This window comes from Diabrotica virgifera, chromosome 8 (genome assembly GCF_917563875.1).
Source record: "Diabrotica virgifera virgifera chromosome 8, PGI_DIABVI_V3a".
NCBI lineage: Eukaryota > Metazoa > Arthropoda > Insecta > Coleoptera > Chrysomelidae > Diabrotica > Diabrotica virgifera.
This window is the reverse complement of record NC_065450.1, coordinates 202,761,725-202,781,567: the sequence shown is the minus strand read 5'-3', so window position 1 is coordinate 202,781,567 and position 19,843 is coordinate 202,761,725. Positions and strand designations below refer to the sequence as shown.

Below are 19,843 nucleotides of genomic sequence, written 5' to 3'. Positions count from 1 at the left end.
GGGTTACAATTTAAGATTTTAAAGTTGCCCCCACCCCATCTCCTGGGAGCGCTCAGTGGAATGGGAAGTCGTGTTTGGTGTCATTCGATATATTTTTGAAAACATTTTAAAAAGTGTTTTTCAGTTTTTTGATTCGACGGTCGTTTCGCGAAATATATTGGAACGCCCCGCTTCTTTTGGCACACCCTCTATATTACAAATAAAATACTGAAAAAGAAACATTTATTTATTTACACAGCTCTTAATATATTCTTGTATTTCTACAACAGTTTTCCCCTTCGTTTCCGGAATCATAAAATAAATAAATGTTGCCCCAGCTAGACAAAACACGCTGTACATCCAGATACACCAGTGCAAGCCTAGAAACTCGTTAATGATTGGAAAACTGGTCGTGGCACAAAACAGACATGTGCCCATCACCGTCATAATAAATGATACGCCTGCGGCTCTGACATCTGAAGTGAAAAGTTCTCCCATGATGGCCATTGGAATTGGACCAATTCCTAGAGAGTAAGTTACCATGAACGCCACTATGCTAGTCAAAGGTAGCCACTGGAGTGAAGCAACCAATGGGGAATTGATATGCTTGAGGAAAAAAAATCCACCCAACATTAAAAGTGGTATAGAAGATCCTATTGTAGAGATCAGAAGCATAGACCTTCTTCCAGTTTTCTCGACAATAAAGGAAACGATTATAAAACTGATAACCTTTATAGCACCAGCTACTATTGCTAGATGATTACTGTTGTATTTTGTGCCAGCTGCAATAAATATAGGTGCCATGAATTGGACCAAAACGGCAACTCCCGAAAGAACTTGTATCATAGGAGGAATGAATGCTAAAAGCGTTGCATACCTTCTTTCTTTTGTTGAGAATAAGCTAAAGATATTACCAGAGGAAGAACTTGCTCGAAGCTTTAAAGCTTCTTCTATTTGTAACACATCGTTTTCAATTTCTTTGTCATTTTTATTGCTTCTTAACTTTCTAAGAGCGCTTAAACATTCTTCTCTTCTCCCCCTAGATAGGGAATAGACTGGAGACTCGGGTGCACATACGCAAAAGAAAATAAATAATAATAATGGACTTAGTGTTAATAAAGTAAATACTCTGATTGTGAAAAATGAGCCCACTACGTAGCCGAAGAGGCTTCCTAAAGGTAGCATACCGCCCATCAAACAACCATACCTTGCTCTGTTGTGGTCTTCGCAAATTTCTGTCAAATAAACCGGTAACACAGTTATGGCTCCGTTAAAAAACATAAATATTATACATCGAAACACGACAATGCAATATACATTAGTACTAAATGCCAAGCAAACCACTGATGTAATATTCCCCAAAGCTAGGATCAGTATAGACCTTTTTCTTCCGAATACTTCTGCCAACTGTCCTAGAAATAAAGATCCCGCAAGAGATGCTAATGGTGGAAATCCAGCAATCATCGATATTTCGTAGGTTGTTGCCGTTCTTCCCAAGGGATTGTCATCAGAGATGTTTGATGTGATTTTTGGGATTACGGGTGATGTCCACACCATGTTGGATCCAGTAATAGTGGCAAGCATAGTACCTTAAAAGAAAATTAATATTATTTACGTAAAATGAAAAACTAGATATTTTATGGTCCATAGCCATGGACTTCAAAAGAGTTTTTTCTACCTTACAGGTAATATGTAACTAAACATGAAATACAAGTTTAAATCGAGTAAAAAGTCTAATACCATGAGGAGCGTCATCATCAGTAGCATGACAGTTCAATATTCAAAGTTGTAACGTCTTCAGCATGCGTTGTTTTCTCGCACTCTCTTGGAGTTGCTTCTCATCGCTTTTTACAAGTGTCCAAGTGACTGAACCGTATCTTAGGGCTGGTGTAATCAGTGTCTTGTAAATTTTATATTTTGTTCTTCTTTTTATGTTATCAACTCTTTAATGTTTGACAAGTCCTTTGCATGTTTTTTTTGAGATGTATATTATCCTTTTGATCTCTTTTTTTTGAATACCTTTGGAGATTTGGGGGATCCTAGAAGAGGAAGGGGTTGATATATTGTGCCAAATGATGAGTAGGATATTTGAGGAAGAAAGGACGCACCATGCATGGAGGAGGAGCATGACTCTAGCACTATATAAAGATAATTTAGACGTTTAGGACTGTACAAAATATAAAGGAATAAAGTTAACGACGGCGTCGCGGAAGATGAAAATTTGGAAGGTAACTATCGTGCGAAGGTTTGGGATGCAGACATCGATAAATCTCCGCTAGGAGGATCGGGAAAAGAAGATGGAGGTAATTGTGTAAGTGAAAATGTTACGGTGAATGTTGGGTAAGAATAGAAGGGACAAGATCAAAAACTACGTGGTTACGGCCTCCAAAAATATTCAGGACAAGGACTGCAACGGTTTGGTCATTTGGTCATGTCAGATGTAGAAACTAGAACCATGTGGGACGAAGTATAGAGCTATTGCTTTCATTACATTTGGTTAATTCCAATAAAACTTATTTTTGTTAAACAATCTAACTGAGTTTGGTGAACGATTATACAAAAAAACGAATATTATTGCATATTTTTGTAAAAACTGTCTTCAGATACAAAATTTCTTACAAAACTATTTTAACAGCTTATCATAGCAATTTCCATTCTCTTCTTACATATTATGCTATTCTATCCTGGGCATTCCTGGGGTCACTCTTGTCATATTGAGAAAGTGTTTCGGCAACAAAGAAAGTGTGTTCGCAATAACATCTATGTATATACGTTCTCTAATTTTGCTAGCTCCCTTAAAACAGGGGCAGTTATTTCAATTTTCAAAACAGAGGATCTACTTTAAGTTGATAACTTGCTACAGTGATGAGCTTGCCATCACTGTAACAAGTGTACCTACCTACTTTCTACTGTACACTTTCTTCTGAAGCATAGATATGAGATACCGTTTAAATAGACACAACAATGAAGGTAAATAACTTTTTCCTCTTCTTCTTTGTCTCTCTCTTGGAATAATTGAAGGCAAGAGAGGAATAGGACGCAAGAAAATGTCCTGGCTCCGAAACATAAGGTAATGGACAGGGATTAACGACATACAATCTCTGATACACATTGCAAGAACCAGGGAGTTAATGGAAAATGTGATCTCTAACATCCATTAGTGGATTTGCATCTGAAGAAAAAGAAGTCTTGTTGGAATACTTATACAGAAGAAGACTATAGGGAAAAGTCGTATTTAAAATTTTCTAAGCAGTTTTGTGGTGCCAAGTGATTCGAACTTAAGCTACATTTTAAGTTTTGTACAATATAATATTGATTTTGAACGTTTTTTGCACGCTTTTAATTTTTTTTAATTAGCAAGTATGCCATCATAGGTGACACACGTTTCCTATGATGGCACAACTAGTATGGTATAGTTAGACCCAAACTCAGACATCCAAAGTGAAAGTTATCCTCCAACACCAAATTGTTCTATATGGTCCACATAATGTTCAGAAAAAAGTCACACCATTTTGAGCGTCGGGTTTGGGGGGGAGAGGGGGAATAAATCTGCAAATTCGTAGTTTTTTAGGTTTTTCGTCAATATTTCTAAAACTAAGCGGTGTAGCATGAACAACCTTCTACACAAAACTATTCTACATTCAATTTGAAATAAAAAAGGCCCTATGCACAACCCTTCTAAAATGAACGGTTCCAAAGTTACGGAGGTTATATAGTATAATTGGTCCAAAAAAAGGCTTAACCCAGACATCCAAAGTAAAAGTTTTCCTTCGACACCAAATTGTTCTATATGGTCCACATATTGTTCAGTAAAAAGTTAAACCATTTTGAGCGTCCGGTTTGGGGGGGGAGATGGGGGAGAAGTCGGTAAATTAGTAGTTTTTTTAAAGTTTTTCGTCAATATTTCTAAAACTATGCTTTAGCGTAAGGAATGTTCTATAGAAAAATGTTATACATAAAATTTAAAACAAAAAAGTTGCATACATAATTGTTATAAAATCAACGGTTCCAGAGTTACGGAGGGTGAAAAGTGGAGGTTTTCGATATATCTTATATTTACCGAGTTCTCCCCCCTCTCCCCCCCAAACCCGATGCTCAAAATGGTGTGACTTTTTGCTGAAGTTGTGATTACGTGGACCATATAGAACAATTTGATGTTGGAGGATAACTTTCACTTTGGATGTCTGGGTTTTTGGTATAGTTTTATCATAAATATTGCCCAAAAGATATAAAAAGTATCGAAAACCTCGACTTTTAACCCTCCGTAACTCTGGAACCGTTGATTTTATAACAATTATGTATACAAGAAAAACGAAAATGAGTGTATACAAAACTGTGTATAGACGTGTACTTACATATGGATGTGAATCGTGGGTATTGACAAAAAGGGATAAAAGTAAATTGCAGGCAATAGAAATGAAATATCTAAGAAGAGTAATGGGAGTGACAAGAAGAGATAGAGTTAAGAATATAAAAATAAGAGAAGAATTAGAAATAGAACCAGTAGAAACTTATATAGAAGAAAGACAGCTGGGTTGGTGGGGACACCTTCAAAGAATGAGTGATAATATACCTGTTAAAAGAATCTCGGAAAGCAGAAATATAGAAAGGAAAAAACGTGGTAGACCAAGAAAACAATGGAATGCAGTAATAATGGATATTTTGGAAAAGAGGGGAACAACATGGAACGATGCCAAAAAACTAACAGAAAACAGAAAGATATGGAAGAAATTTACGAAGAACAAAAAAGAATAAAAGAAACAGAAACAGATCCCTACACCTCAGGGTAGAAGGGATAAAGATTATATATATATATATATATATATATATATATATATATATATATATAATATATATATAAATATATATATATATATATATATATATATATATATATATATATATATATATATATATATATATGTATACAACATTTTTTGTTTTAAATTTCATGTAGAATATTTTTGTATATAACATTGTTTACGCTAAAGCATAGTTTTAGAAATATTGACGAAAAACTTAAAAAACTACTAATTTATCGGCTTCTCTCCCATCTCCCTCCCAAACCGGACGCTCAAAATTGTGTAACTTTTTACTGAACAATGTATGGACCATATAGAACATTTTGGTGTTGGAGGAAAACTTTTACTTTGGATGTTTGGGTTAGGCCTTTTTTTGGACCAGTTATACTATACTACCTCCGTAACTTTGGAACCATTCATTTTAGAAAGATTATGCATAGTGCCTTTTTTATTTAAAATTTAATGTAGAACAATTTTGTATAGAGGATTGTTCATGCTAAACCGCATAGGTTTAGAAATATTGGCGAAAAACTTAAAAAACTACGAATTTACCGATTTCTCCCCCCTCTCCCCCCCCCAAACCCGACGCTCAAAATGGTGTGACTTTTTTCTGGACATTGTGTGGACCATATAGAACAATTTGGTGTTGAAGGATAACTTTCACTTTGGATGTCTGGGTTATGCCATCTTTTGGATCAACTATACTATACTAAACATTTAATTTAAAAAAAAATGAACTTAATTTTTTATGTTTGTTTACGAAAAATAAAAACAAAAATTAAAAAATAAATTCGTAATGTTCTACTAACTTAACTAAAAGGTTATTAAGCAAATAATATTATTTTTAAACACAATTGCCATAATATAAACTGTTTTACTTTTTTCCTCATCCGCGCATTATACATGGCACCATGAATGGCATGTTTGACACCGAATCCATATTTCTTTTGATTTAGATAGGGAATACAGTTCATTACAATACAAACAATCGACCTCAGGGTTGTCGTCTTTAAGATCATTCCAGAATTCCGCTTGTTCTTCTTCTTCTTAACTGCTATTTTTCCACGAAAACTTTTTCGTGACCCTCTTTGGCAATTTTTCCTTTATTAAATTGCTTTTTCTTCTACTTCTGTCTGAGCTCAAATCAGGTCTGGAGGAGAATTGAGCATACCGTTCTTCCCACGTTTTCGCTTTTTTTCATTTTCTGGTTTACAATTTTACAATACTGGTCCTTATTTTTCGTACAAATGAAGGTCCACGCACATTAGCTTTTGGCATTTTAATTTCAGATTTCGAAGATATTTCATCATTAGTATTTTTGGAGTGAATAATGGATGCCTATAAACGTTTTTCTTCTGGACTTTCTATGATGACATACCTATGCCATCATTGGATACCCTGAAGTGTGTCATCATAGGCAAAAATCGGCATTTTATTAAAAGAAGAGAAAAAATCTTAAATCGAAAGATAACTTCAAAGAAAGCACACAACAAACATAACCTGTCTAACAAATATATTCAAGGCGTTATTTAAGCTTTTCTTCTATTTACTGTACTGGATTCTAAATTTTAAATTTGTGTAATATTACTACTAGTCTAGGCGCCAAATAGAGGTCACCGTGTCCTTTTCAATTCTGATGGACAAACTCAACGGTTTCTTATGGATTTTTGGCTGCTGATTACGAATTTCGAGGATGGAATTCGATCCGAGTGGTCAAAAAATTGTTATAAACAATTTAATTGTTTATAAATTGTTTATAAGGCTCTGGCTCATAAACTAAAAGAGATAAAAAAGAATATTTCAAATAAAATTTGTTCGCTAATAAAAAACGAAGAAAAAAATGTATACTAAACTATACACTTTATGTATACTAAATGTATACTTAAATGTATACTAAATGTATACTAAATCCACAAGTTAGAACTCAAGATATTGTAAAATTAGTGCACAATGCAAATTGCAAAATAAGTATTTTTCGAAGCTTTATCGATCGTAACTCGGCTTCTACGCATGCAAATGAGCCTTAGAAGTCTCATTTTAAAGTTTAATGAATATTATTCCAAACAAAGTTTGTTAAATTACTTTGTCTTCATTTGTTTTAAAGTTATATTCGTTTCAATTTAAAATTTTCTTACAAAAATTGTAAATAATTTGTTTATAAGGATTTTAAGCAAATTTGAGCTATAAACATTTATACCTTAATTAACAATAATGATAGACGAACTCAAAAGGAACATTTTGAGCTTAAGAAAATGTTCGTATGTTTATTTTTCGCCAAGATATCGATATTTTAATAGCGCGCTCTGAGGCGCGAGATTGACTCACCGCGTAAAGGTTCACGAGCAAAGGGCTTGTCCACATGTGGGCGGTTTGCCAATGTCAACTGCGCGGTTTACCTGTTTTACTTGATCTCACCCTAATGCCGCCTTTGAAGTTTCACCCTAATACCAAGAAAAACAAGGGGAAAACAGGTATACCGCGCAGTCGACGTTGACAAACCGCCCACATATGGACAAGCCCTAACTTCTCGATGCAAATTATAATTTCTATGTATACATACGTTATCTTCATTTTTCATTTTTGAAGATCCTAATAAAATTTTATCATATAATTTTTATAATTAAATCATCATACTGTACCTCGTATCACCTTTCAATCTATTTACTTTGTCTCCTATTTTTTGTACTAAATGAGAAAAAAAAACCATTAAAAACTAATATTTCAGAAATATAACTAAAAAGTAAGTTGATATGATTTATTACTACTATTTTTACAAACATTATCTTTCATGCATCTGCATCGAGATGTACAGAGAATCTCAGCTTTTTTACATCTGCATAAGTGCTTAGAGCAATTTTTACAGCTACATGGTGGTACTAAGTATATTCTTGTGGCCAGTAAAACTAAAACTTTCTGGGGCTTCAGAGTCTAATTATCTAGATAATATCCATATAAAGTGGATCTAGTTCTTTTGCAACATCATGAAGGCACGTCAATTGTGTGTATGCCGCCACAACATAAACGCTCGTCTTATATGCAATGATGATGCTGTAAAAGAACACGATTCATTTTTATATGGATATTACATATTGGCTCATTTGCATGCGTAGAAGCCGAGTTACTATCGATAAAGCGTCGAAATATACTTACATACTTTACTGTGAGCCGCTTTTGCGCCTCATAGCGCGCCATTAAAATATCGATATCTTCACCAAAAATAAACTTACGAACATTTTAAAAAGCTCAAAATGTTCCTTTTGAGTTTTTCTATCATTATTGTTAATTAAAGTATAAATGTGTACAGCTAAAATTTACTTGAAACCCTTATAAACAAATCGATGTACACTTTTTTTAAGAAAATTATAAATTCAAATGGGCATAACTTTAAAACAAATGATGATAAAGTAATTTAGCAAACTTCGTTTGGAAACCTAAGAATGAAGCTTTAAAATGAGACCCTCTAGGGCTCATTTTCGTGCGTAGAAGCTGAGTTACGATCGATAAAGCTTCAAAAAATACTTATTTTGCAATTTGCAATTTGCATTGTGCACTAATTTTACAATATCTTGAGTTCTAACTGTTGGATTTAAGTTTAGTAAACGGTTTTTCCTTCGTTTTTTATTAGTGAACAAATTTTTTTTAAAACATTCTTTTTTATCTCTTTTAGTTTATGAGCCAGAGTCTTATAAACAATTTATAAACAATTAAATTGTTTATAACAATTTTTTGACCACTCGGATCGAATTCCACCCTCGAAATTCGTAATCAGCAGCCAAAAATCCATAAGAAACCGTTGAGTTTGTCCATCAGAATTGAAAAGGACACGGTCACCCCTCTGGAGCCTAGACTAAACGGAACTTGCCGAAAAATGTATAATTTTCCTATAGTCGAGGAAATGAAGCTGGAAAAATGGCAAAACCTCGCAATTTTTTATTTGTACAAAAATTTATAATTAGGATCATTTTACCATCTAGTTCATTTTCTATATTGAGCCGTTGTACGCTTTTAGTTTTTTAAGGGTGAAAACCACCCCTAATTGTAAAAAATTATAAAATAACATTTTAAACTTTAATATTCTCAACACTTGCGTCTTACTAGTTACATAATGATTGTTTTGTGCTTTAAGATATAATATCACAATATTTCAACCCTTAAAACCACCCTTGTTGGAGTTATATATGAAAAGTTTACTTATCCTAAAAGAATAATTTCGGCTTGCATCAATTTACATAAAAATTTGGGGTTAGGATCATCTTACCCTGTACTTTATATTCTATATCATGCTCAAGGGCGTTGATTATTTTTAGGGGTGTAAACTACCTTTATTTTCAAAAATTATATAAAAACAACATAAACTTTAATACAGGTAAAATTTGGTTTTAACTGGTTAAATAATGATTGTTTTATGCTTTGGGATATAATATCATAATATTTCAACCCTTAAAAGCCACCCTTAATACCATTGCAATTTTTATAAGTAGACATAAATAGAACTATACAGAAAAAAAAGTAGAATAAAAGAATTACAAAAACATTTATTTACACAAAAATACGAATTTACAAATATATAAAAATACACATACAAATAGTTTTTTAGTCATCCAGTATACGAACCGGCTCTGTGTTATTATATACAGTAGGAAAAATGAAAGAATACCCATGAACGAACATATAAAACACGCTGTATTTTCCTGTCACCGTGTCACACAAAAAATTGGCCAGCGCAAGTACATGTAATAATTATTGTTACATTTACTTGCCTTGGACAATTTTCTTTGTGACATTGTGACAGGAAAACACAGCGTGTTTTATATGTTCGTTCATGGGTATTCTTTCATTTTTCCGACTGTAGGTACATTGAAAATGCTCTAAAAGGGGACTATTCGAATTTTTCGAAAAAAAATTTAGTTTTATAAACATAGCTCCGTCATTTTTGGCGATAAAAAGTTTTTTCGATAATAGTTTTGTAGGCTTTTTGAAGAGTAATAATACTGTGTACATTAAATTCCGTAAGATCACTTAATTTTTAATTGAGGTGGGTTTAAAGGGCTCGAATAAGGGGATGTTCGCTCGTAAATAGATGTTTTAAACAGCTATATCTCGTTAACCGTTCACAGTAATGAAAATCTATGCATAAAAAATTTTAGCTATTAAAAAAGCTATAATTTAGTAATCTATAAATTTTCTCGTATCTCTAGTATTTTCGGATATATTTTAAAGAAAATAATAAAAATGCAAAATTGCAAAAAAATCAATTTTTCTTTAAACTCCAATTTTTCTAAAATTAGCCCTTTCAAATAAGTCAAACTTCTTGGGTGTATTGATAATATAAATATAAAAGAAATTACAGAAAGGCAAAGACCAATTTTTAGTTACAAGGATAGTTAGGGGGTTGTTTTCACTGTTTTTTTCGTAGAAAAAAACAGGTACCGACTTTTTTTTAATCATAAGTTGCTCAATTTTTATGCTAGAATTTTTTTATTATTTTTTTTAGATCTTATTGTATGCTTGAAAAAACATCATGTAAGTTTTCCTGGAAAAATGCAAAGTTTTCCCGTTATTTGGCTTTGATTATTTCAAATTATGCATTTGACGAAAAAAGCCAACCTTTAACATGCCGTATCTCGGTTTGTATTGGTCGTAAAATATTATAGAAAAACAGTTTCGTTTGTTTTACTAAAAGATACAATTTTGATACCTACAGTCTTTCTGATTATATACATATTTTTCGAGTTATTCTCAAAAAACCCTCTAAAAAAGTCGATTTTTCCGTCGAAAAACTGTTACTTTCAACCACGAATAACTCGAAAAATATTAGTTTTACGAAAAAAATGTAAAAAACAATTTTTTCTTAAAATTATCTTTACATCGATTTATATGGTTAAATATAAATAATTAATTATATGGTTAAAATGTAACAAAAAATTCCCACCCCCGAGATGGGGTGGCAACTACCCCCAAGGTTTTAGCGTACAGCAGCACGATATAGAAAATGATCCTTGGACTATTTCCTACCTTCTGTGAAAATTTCAAGTAAATCCATCCTGGACGAAAAAATTACGAGCCAAAATGCTTCATTTCCTCGACTACTATTCTCACAAAAAGTATCAGGGCACCACAAACTTTATATGAAACTACAAACCGACTATCTATTATACACTAATACATCAGTTTTCAGAATAAGTGGACTGCGTTCCAAATTACACTCACTATGCCATCATAGGCGACTTTTCCCTAAGACAAGTTTGATGAGAATGAAATATGTATTAGAAACCGATGACGACGAAAGCTGGGAAAAGTGAAAAATAAAATAATTAACGCAGTAACAGAAGCACTTGGAGAGAGGAAAGTAACATATCAAGGATAAATAATGAATGCTATAATTACCTGAAAGAATTGTCATCATTAAGAAAGGTGTGTCCGATTTAGCGCCTTGGTTTTGAGGCTTTAGTTGGACGAGGTTATTCTTTTCTGTATTTTGCGTATTGTAAGGCACATATTCCACCCCATGTCTTTCACTGGGCTCAGCGATGGTCATGACCGATCTGTGTTATATTCAAAAATTTGTTCAAAAAGTGCTCGTCACACCAGAACCTCACTCACTGCTAGTTTTGACAAACTGTTTAATCAGTATATTTTTAGGACGATATTTCTCTCATAAATCCATAAATATTGAAAGAGAGATTAACAACTTGTGTTTGAGCTTTTTAAGATTTGTAAGAAAAGCAAAATTAAGTTTTTAGCTTGTGATAATTTTTTAACTAGTTTTTAGTACATATGGATAGGTACATTCTTCCACAGTGTAATATAATGTATTCTACATTCATAATCAAGATGAAAGGAGTAAACAAACCGAGACCCGTTAACTGTTACAAGGAGCACTCCTGAATCATGATTTACAATGTATAAAATTTGTAAATCATCATATGTGATTTACAATGTATACACATTTTAAATCATGATTCAGGAGTGCCTCTTGTAACAGTTAACGTGTCTCGGTTTGTTTACTTCTACTGCATTTTGCATGTGAATGTAGCGTAGGTATTACATACATTTTTTTGGTATTTGCAAAATACTTATTTGCGTACGGATATCAGACAATGGGAGTTTTTATCTTAATATTTTTGCTTTAAAAAGGATGACTTGGTAAAATCACTGATTTACCAAAGGAAAACAATTGGACGAAAATGTTGGACTTGGTATGTCAAAAATATGAACTTCGTTAACGAGTACGTAAAGTACTTTTATATTTCAGAAAATCAAAAATTGTTATAATGCAAGGTTGTTTGGAATTAAAGACTATGTTTTAATATGCAATTACATATTTCTAATTGAAAAAAAAATGAAATTTTTTCCCAAATTACGGATACCCAACATCATTTTATTATTACAATAAATTATGATAACTATTTTATTATCAATTTTACGGAAAAAGTTATGCATCAAAAAATGCTCTACCTGGTCTAGAATCTAAGATGCAACCATCAGATATCAAACTTTTTCAATTTTCTACGAGGTATGTAAAAAAATATGAATTTCGCTTAAGAGTTAAGTACCTTTATAGTTTACAATATTTCAATTAGAAAGATGTAATTAAATATTCAAACATAGTTTTTAATTTACAAACAACTTTTTTTAAAATTGTCGATATTTTGAAATATAAAGGTATTTTACTCTTGAGCGAAATTCATATTTTTGACATACCTCGTATAAAATTAATAAAATTTTATATCTTGCATCTTAGATTCTATACGAGGCAAAGAATTTTATAAGGAATAACTTTTTTCGTAAAACTGATAATAAAAAAGTTATACAGTATGTCTGCCTATAGGCTATTGATTATATTCAAAATAAGATAGCTAAAAGGAACTACAACGTTAACGGGGTTTTATTATTTCATATGGTCAATGGACATCTATATATGAAAAAACCGCGGAGTGCTACCATTTAAAGGGGTGCGTTTTTGAGAAATGGGTGAATTAGTCCCTGGGCACAGGTTACATTAGGGTGAGTTCTATGCACTTTTGGTACAAACATATCTACATAAAAATTGTTCCTGGTTAAATTTCCTATCTAAACATCACTTTTTAAAGTCAATGATACTTTTTTTACAAAAATATATTCAAAAGAAAAGCACAAAGAAACCCAAAAGAAATAAATTTTGTTTTTTGTCCCATAACTTTTGTCCACGAGGATATAGGTATAGACATTGCTTTACAGAAAAAAAACCTACATATTTCTTCTTTAAAATGTTGTTTAGTAGAGGTAATTAGGATTTATAGTTTTCGAAATATGATTTTTCAAAGTTCGCCACTCACAGCAATTTTGGGCAATTTTCCTTGTTATTTCGAAAATATTGTTCTGTAACTTTTTTCTACGTAACTTTAGGTATATGCAATGGTAACACGTAATAGGAATAGAAATCAATTACATACCTTTAAAATGGTCTACTGTATAACGTTGTACGACTTTTTTAAAAGAGATTATGGTTTTTCAAGTTTTTATACTTTTAATGATGTTTTATAATATAATATAAAAATAAAATAATATTATTATATAATATTATATTATATATTATATAATACCTAATATAAAAAAATATTATTTTTTACATTTTTTACGATTATTTTTGAAATTTCTCATTATAACTTTTTTTTCTTGTACATGAATATATAGTCGGAGAGATAGAAGCGGATTTTGTGCGTGATAAGTAATATGGAAAAACTATACGGGGATATGTTGAATTAGTTGTGTACATGACTTTCACAAACGGCCGGAAACCAGAGTTGGGTCCGAGGGTAGTTATGAGGGGTCAAACTCGCGGATTTTATTATTTTTTTTATGACGCTCATGATCGAGATAGTGCACCAAAATTTGGGAATAAGTAGGTCATGACGTAACTAAGTAAAACCTCTAGGGGCGGAACGCTGCGTGGCCGACAAAGGTGTGGGGGTAGGGGTGAATATAAAAAATATAAAGGGTTTTTTGCGACGTTCATGATCGAGAGAGTGCACCAAAATTTGGGAATAAGTAGGTCATGACGTAACTAAGTAAAATCTCCAGAGGTGGCACGCTGCGTGGCCGACAAAGGGTGGGGCAGGGGTGAATAGAAAAAATATAAGGGGTTTTTTTGCGACGTTCGTGATTGAGGGAGTACACCAAAATTTGGGAATAAGTAGACCATGACATAACTAAGTAAAATGCTCAGGGCCGGAAACCAGAGTTGGGCATGAGGGTAGTTATAAGGGGTCAAAATCGACGTTTTTATTATTTTTTTTGTGACGCTCATGATCGAGATAGTGCACCAAAATTTGGGAATAAGTATGCCATGATGTAACTAAGTACAATCTCCAGGGGTGGAACGCTGCGTGGCCGATAAAGGGGTGGGGGTAGGTGTGAATATAAAAAATATAAGGGGTTTTTTGCGACGTGCTAGATTGAGTGCACCAAAACTTGGGAATAAGTAGATCATGACTTAGCTAAGTAAAATCCCCAGAGCCGGAAACCAGAGTTGGGGATGAGGGTAGTTTTAAGGGGTCAAAGTCGCAGTGTGTATTATTTCTTTTTTGTGACCCGGCACAACATTTGTCCCCCACGCAGTGTTCCGCCCCTGGAGATTTTACTTAGTAATGTCATGATCTACTTATTCCCAAATTTTGGTGCACTATCTCGATCACGAACGGCAAAAAAACCCCATATATTTTTATTCTCACCCCTGCCCACCACCCCTTTGTACCCCAAGCAGTGTTCCGCCCCTGAAGATTTTACTTAGTTGCGTCATAACCTACTTACTCCCAAATTTTGGTGCACTATCTCCATCATGAGCGCCACAAAAAAAAATAATAAAAACAGCGACTTTTACCCCTTATAACTACCCTCGTCCGCCACTCTGGTTTCTGCCTCTGGGGATATTACTTAGTTATGTCATGGTCTACTAATTCCCAAATTTTGTTGCACTATCTCAATCACGAACGTCGCAAAAACCCCTTATATTTTTTTATATTCACCCCTGCCCCACCTCTTTGTCGGCCACGCAGCGTTCCACTCCTGGATATTTTACTTAGTTACGTCATGACCTACTTATTCTTAAATTTTGGCACGCTATCTCGATCATGAGCGTCACAAAAAAAAAATAATAAAAAACTGAATTTTGACCCCTTATAACTACCTTCCTTCCCGACTCTGGTTTCCGACTCTGGGGATTTTAATTATTTATGTCATGGTCTACTTATACCCAAATTTTGGTGCACTATCTTAATCACGAACGTCGCAAAAAACCCCTTTTATTTTTTATATTCACCCCTACCCCCACCCCTTTGTCGGCCACGCAGCGTTGAGCCCCTAGAGATTTTACTTAGGTACGTCATGACCTACTTATTCCCAAATTTTGGTGCACTATCTCGATCATGAGCGTCATAAAAAAAATAATAAAATCCGCGACTTTGACCCCTTATAACTACCTCGGACCCAACTCTGGTTTCCGGCCGTTGGCGAAAGTCATGTACACAACTAATTCAACATATCCCCGTATAGTTTTTGCATATTACTTATCACGCACAAAATCCGCTCCCAGCTCTTAGACTAATACTATATATTGCTCAATAAATAGGGCTTACTTTCTGTTCTTTAAAATGGTGTATCATCTATATTTAAATATGTAATGGAAACCGAGTGATTCTTTGATATTTTTTTACTTGTATCATTTAAAATTATTTCTTTTACAAAAATTACGTAAACATTAGTCTTAGAAAACATCACTTTAGTTAAAATTATTTAAACGTTGACATTTAAAAATTTTTCAAAATCAAAGTCCATCTCTTCGTTAGGATTAGCTTCAATATCTTCCTCTGACACCTCAGTTATCTTAGAGTTCCCACAATTAGTACCCATGCACATGCACCCTTTGCAGAATATTGAACAACTAATTCCTATCTTTCTACAACCGCAGCTTTTTGTATATCCTTTGGTACATTTACGTGCTATTAAATATTGGAATTAATCCATATTTTGAAGTTTGCCCGGCCGAGTCAAGTGGATCCAAAGTATTACCTATAAAAAATAAGATTCAATCATAACACACAATCACATAAAAAAGATATAATGAGGAATTTAAAAAATAATCCTAAAATCAAAAATCGTTGCAAGTACTTATTACATTTTGAAAAATCATAACTTATTCAAAAATAATCCTAGAATTTTTTATAATAAACCATCTTAAAGTAAACAGAATAAGCTTTCTTTTTTATTATACAAGTATTATACATGTATTTATGTGTGGAATTAAATTAACAGTGTAAATCTTCTTCTTGTATAAACTATCCAAAGTATTACTGTAATTTCATCATTTTCTGACTTGTTGCAAAAAAATTAATTTGGAAAAACCAAATTAAATAACTTTTAAACTATTTGACCAATTGCTTTGAAATTTAGGCTATGATTTAAACACCCAGCATTCCGTGTAATAAGAAGGTTCTAAGTTAATTTTTACATAAGTTATGAATATTTATAAAAACTCAAAATTTATGATTTATTTTGCAATTTTCTAGCAACAAATAAGGACAGACATTTCAGCGAACACCATATTGAAGTTTTTTATACGATTTATGCTTACTTTCAAATTTGTTTAAAATGCTTAACTTTTTGGTAATATACGAAAAAAGCGAAAATTTACCGTTTTTTGATTTTCATTAGTTTATAACTATATACATCATCAAAATCGGCTGCAGGAAACATATAGGTTATTATTAGGTATAGATGTCCATACTACTCAAAAAATTTGGTTTCGGCCTGGAAGGGTGTCGGCCGGTATGCGCTCGACCGTTTTGCGCCCTTACCTGAAATCGGCCGGTTTGCGCTCTAACACTTTCTTAATGGAGATTTATAGCTAATTATTTTCTTATGTCGACCGTCTTGCGCTCTCTTGTAATCGACGTTTAATTTTATTCTACCATAACGATCAGGTAACGGTTAGGCTAGCAAAATTAGTTTTAAAAAATCATAAAACTATAAAATAAATGGATATAGTCTAGATGATGTGCACAGAAATTGGAAGGTGGAAACACAAAAAAAAGCCGGAAATACCCGAAAGTTAAGTTAGGACCGAAGGGTTGGGTCTTCATCCTTCCCTTCTTAGAAGGGCTTTCTAGTTCTTTCTGACTCAACTTTCACGGGTGGAAACAAAAAAAAGCCGGAAATACCCGAAAGTTAAGTTAGGACCGAAGGGTTGGGTCTTCCTCCTTCCCTTCTTAGAAAGGCTTTCTAAGTTCTTTCTGACTCTCAGTCGTGTGTCTTAGTGATTCCAAGTGAAGCCAAGAAAATGGCGTCGTATATTGCAAGAGAGCGCAAATCGGCCGATTAAGGAAACTATAGTAGTTAGATATTTCTATTATGAAAATTGCAAAGCGCTAACCGGTCGATTTCAGGTAAGAGCGCAAAACGGTCGAGCGCAAACCGGCCATATTCCCTGGAGGGGGATGTGTCACCAACAGGATATATTTTTCCTTATTTCTCTAAACTAATATTGTAGAATCGAAAACATACCATCTCAGAGCTCTTAGTTCTAATCTAATATGTTTATTACAGAGAATTGGTTTCATTTTTATAAACGCATTTCCTGCTATTTCTATCCTGACCCTTATTTATGTTGTCTGATCATTATTTTCTGAAATCCAGGTTCCCAGGTATTTTTATTTATTGTATATTTTGTACTCTTTATTATTATCTTATATTTATTTTTTTATATTTATTTTTAGACCATATTTTTCACAGAAACTGCTTATCTTGTTTAGTAGAAGTTGGAGTTGGTCAGCAGAAATTACCATAATCGCAGTGTCATCTGCATATCTTATGTTGTCAATAGTTCTTCTACTTCAAAAATGGAGTCACTATATACATTGAATAGTAATGGAGATATAATTCGTTCCTGCCTAACTTCTCTCATGATTTCAATTTCTAAATTGGGTTCTTTACCTATTAAAATTTGTGCTCGTTGATTTCAGTAAAAATTTGTAATTATTATTAAGTCCTTTTGTTTGTTTTTTGTCTTTGGAATATGGACTAATTTTTCATGTCCTACTTTGTCAAATGCTTTTTCAAAATTAACGTAACGAACATACACATCCACCTTCATATACATGCATCTTTGAGCTATCACTTTAAAAGCAAATAATGCCTCTGATTTCTAGTCGCTTTTTGAACCCAAACTGACTATTATACATATGACTGTATATTTAGTCCAAGTAATGAAGGTTAAAATAGGACAAAACCTCGCAATTTTTACAGAATGGATCGATTTGCTTGAAAATTTGAGAATAAGTAGTGGATAGTCCAACGATCAAAATCTATATGATGCCGAAAGGTGCTTTTACCATGGGGGTGGTTGCCACCCCATCTCGGGGGTAGAAATTTTTTGTTATATTTTGACCAAAAAAGTTGGTAAGAACATTCATTCTAAGCAAAAAACGTTCTATACATTTGTTTGATAAAATTAATAGTTTTCGATTTATTCGCTATCGAAAGTGTTAGTTTTATATCGAAAAAATCAAAGTTTTTAAATGTTTTCTGCTAATATGTAACTCCAAAATTTTCGTTTTATCAAAACAACTTTACTTAACAAAAATGTACCTTTTGAAAAAAATAAACAAAACCGTTTTTTTTTTTCATTTTCTTTAAGACCAATAGTAATGGAGCTATACTTTATTATATGTTAGCCCTTCTTTCCAAGTAAAGAAATGTAAATAAAATCCAAGTTTTTGTAAATAGATGTCTACGTAAAATTCTAAAGGCATATTGGCCCATACCATAACAAATGTAGCACTATGGAGGAAAACCAAACAAGAACCCATCAGAACAACAATAAAGAGGAAAAGATGGAACTGGCTAGGACACACCCCAAGGAAATAAAATACAGACATAAAAATGTCAAATAAGGGCAGTAGGACGAAGAATCAGAGAACGCTTGACCAAAACATGGAGGAGAACCATTGAAGAAGACCACAAAACTAAGAAGAACCCCTGGGGAGAAATAGCAACCATGGCCAGAAATAGAGGGGAATAGGGAAGCTTCGTAGATGCCCTACGCTCCTTCACGGAGTAACAGGATTGGATATATATACAAGAAAACCAGATGGCACAAACGCATGTAAATAAGAAAATATAGAAAGGAATATGGTCACCATATGCTTCAACATGAATGTACTTGGGCACACAATGAAAAAGCAAAGTTGCTTATAAAAAATAAGATCATCGCTTGTAAAATGTGAAGAGATTTGAGGATCTCCATTCCACATGATGACCACGTACAAAATTGTTCACTCATTTTCATCTGCCTTAAAAGATTGTGAGAGAATTTGCAGAAACAACGCCACAGTAAAACCCCGCCATAAAAGATAATATTATAACAATTATTTCGTAGTATCATTGTGAGGCAACACTTCTTAGATGAAGCAGAAGCATGATATGTGTCCACATTATATGCAAATCTGATTACACTCTGAATAATTTTGTTTTTAAAGATGCTGGAAATGCCGAAAAAACCAAAAGAATAATAGTAGACAGGACAAATAATAATCTACAATCTACCGCATAGACACCAAGTTGCGAATTTTGAAGTAATATCCGGATTTGATAGGGCACACAGGAAATGATCCTGTGGCCTACACTTTGGACAATAAGAGACGTAACTGGAACAGTTTTTAACGGCTCTTATACTGCTAAATCTTCCAGCCCTACTAGCCATCGTGGAAGATTATGGCTAACAAAACCCCTAAAAACATAACGAGTTTTAAAACTACAGGATTTGTACCCCAGGTGGGTAGAGCAATTAATGTCAAATCCCACAATTTTTGGTAAGGTCTGCTCTAGGGATTCTGGGGAGAGCAAAAACTCGGGATTCACGAAAACAGAACAACTCACACCCATCTCATCATAAAAGAACACCAACAGAATGTACACTTAGAGATCTAGCCAGAGAGTAAATCAGAAATAAAGAGAACGTTGACGGAAATGAAAAACAATAAGGCACCTGGACAAGATGGCATGACCACCGAAATGCTGAAGAATGG

General features: G+C 33.3%; 1 protein-coding gene across 1 annotated transcript; it reads right to left on the bottom strand.

The window, feature by feature from the left end:
* Window positions 1–212: 212 nt before the first annotated feature.
* LOC114334438 (facilitated trehalose transporter Tret1-2 homolog) lies at window positions 213–11,722 on the bottom strand. The gene is made up of 2 exons (XM_028284478.2): window positions 11,169–11,722; window positions 213–1,568 (listed from the first exon to the last, which is right to left on the bottom strand). Exons 1-2 carry the CDS (start codon window positions 11,317–11,319, stop codon window positions 223–225), a joined length of 1,497 nt encoding a protein of 498 aa, XP_028140279.2. The 5' UTR covers window positions 11,320–11,722; the 3' UTR covers window positions 213–222.
* Window positions 11,723–19,843: the final 8,121 nt, after the last annotated feature.

What these genes read in the sequence shown, in the direction of transcription:
- LOC114334438 (XM_028284478.2), bottom strand. Translation starts at nt 11,319, where the DNA reads ATGACCATCGCTGAGCCCAGTGAAAGACATGGGGTGGAATATGTGCCT. An exon ending in AATGATGACAATTCTTTCAG is followed by an intron (nt 1,569 to 11,168) that starts GTAATTATAGCA and finishes TTTTCTTTTAAG; the next exon opens with GTACTATGCTTGCCACTATT.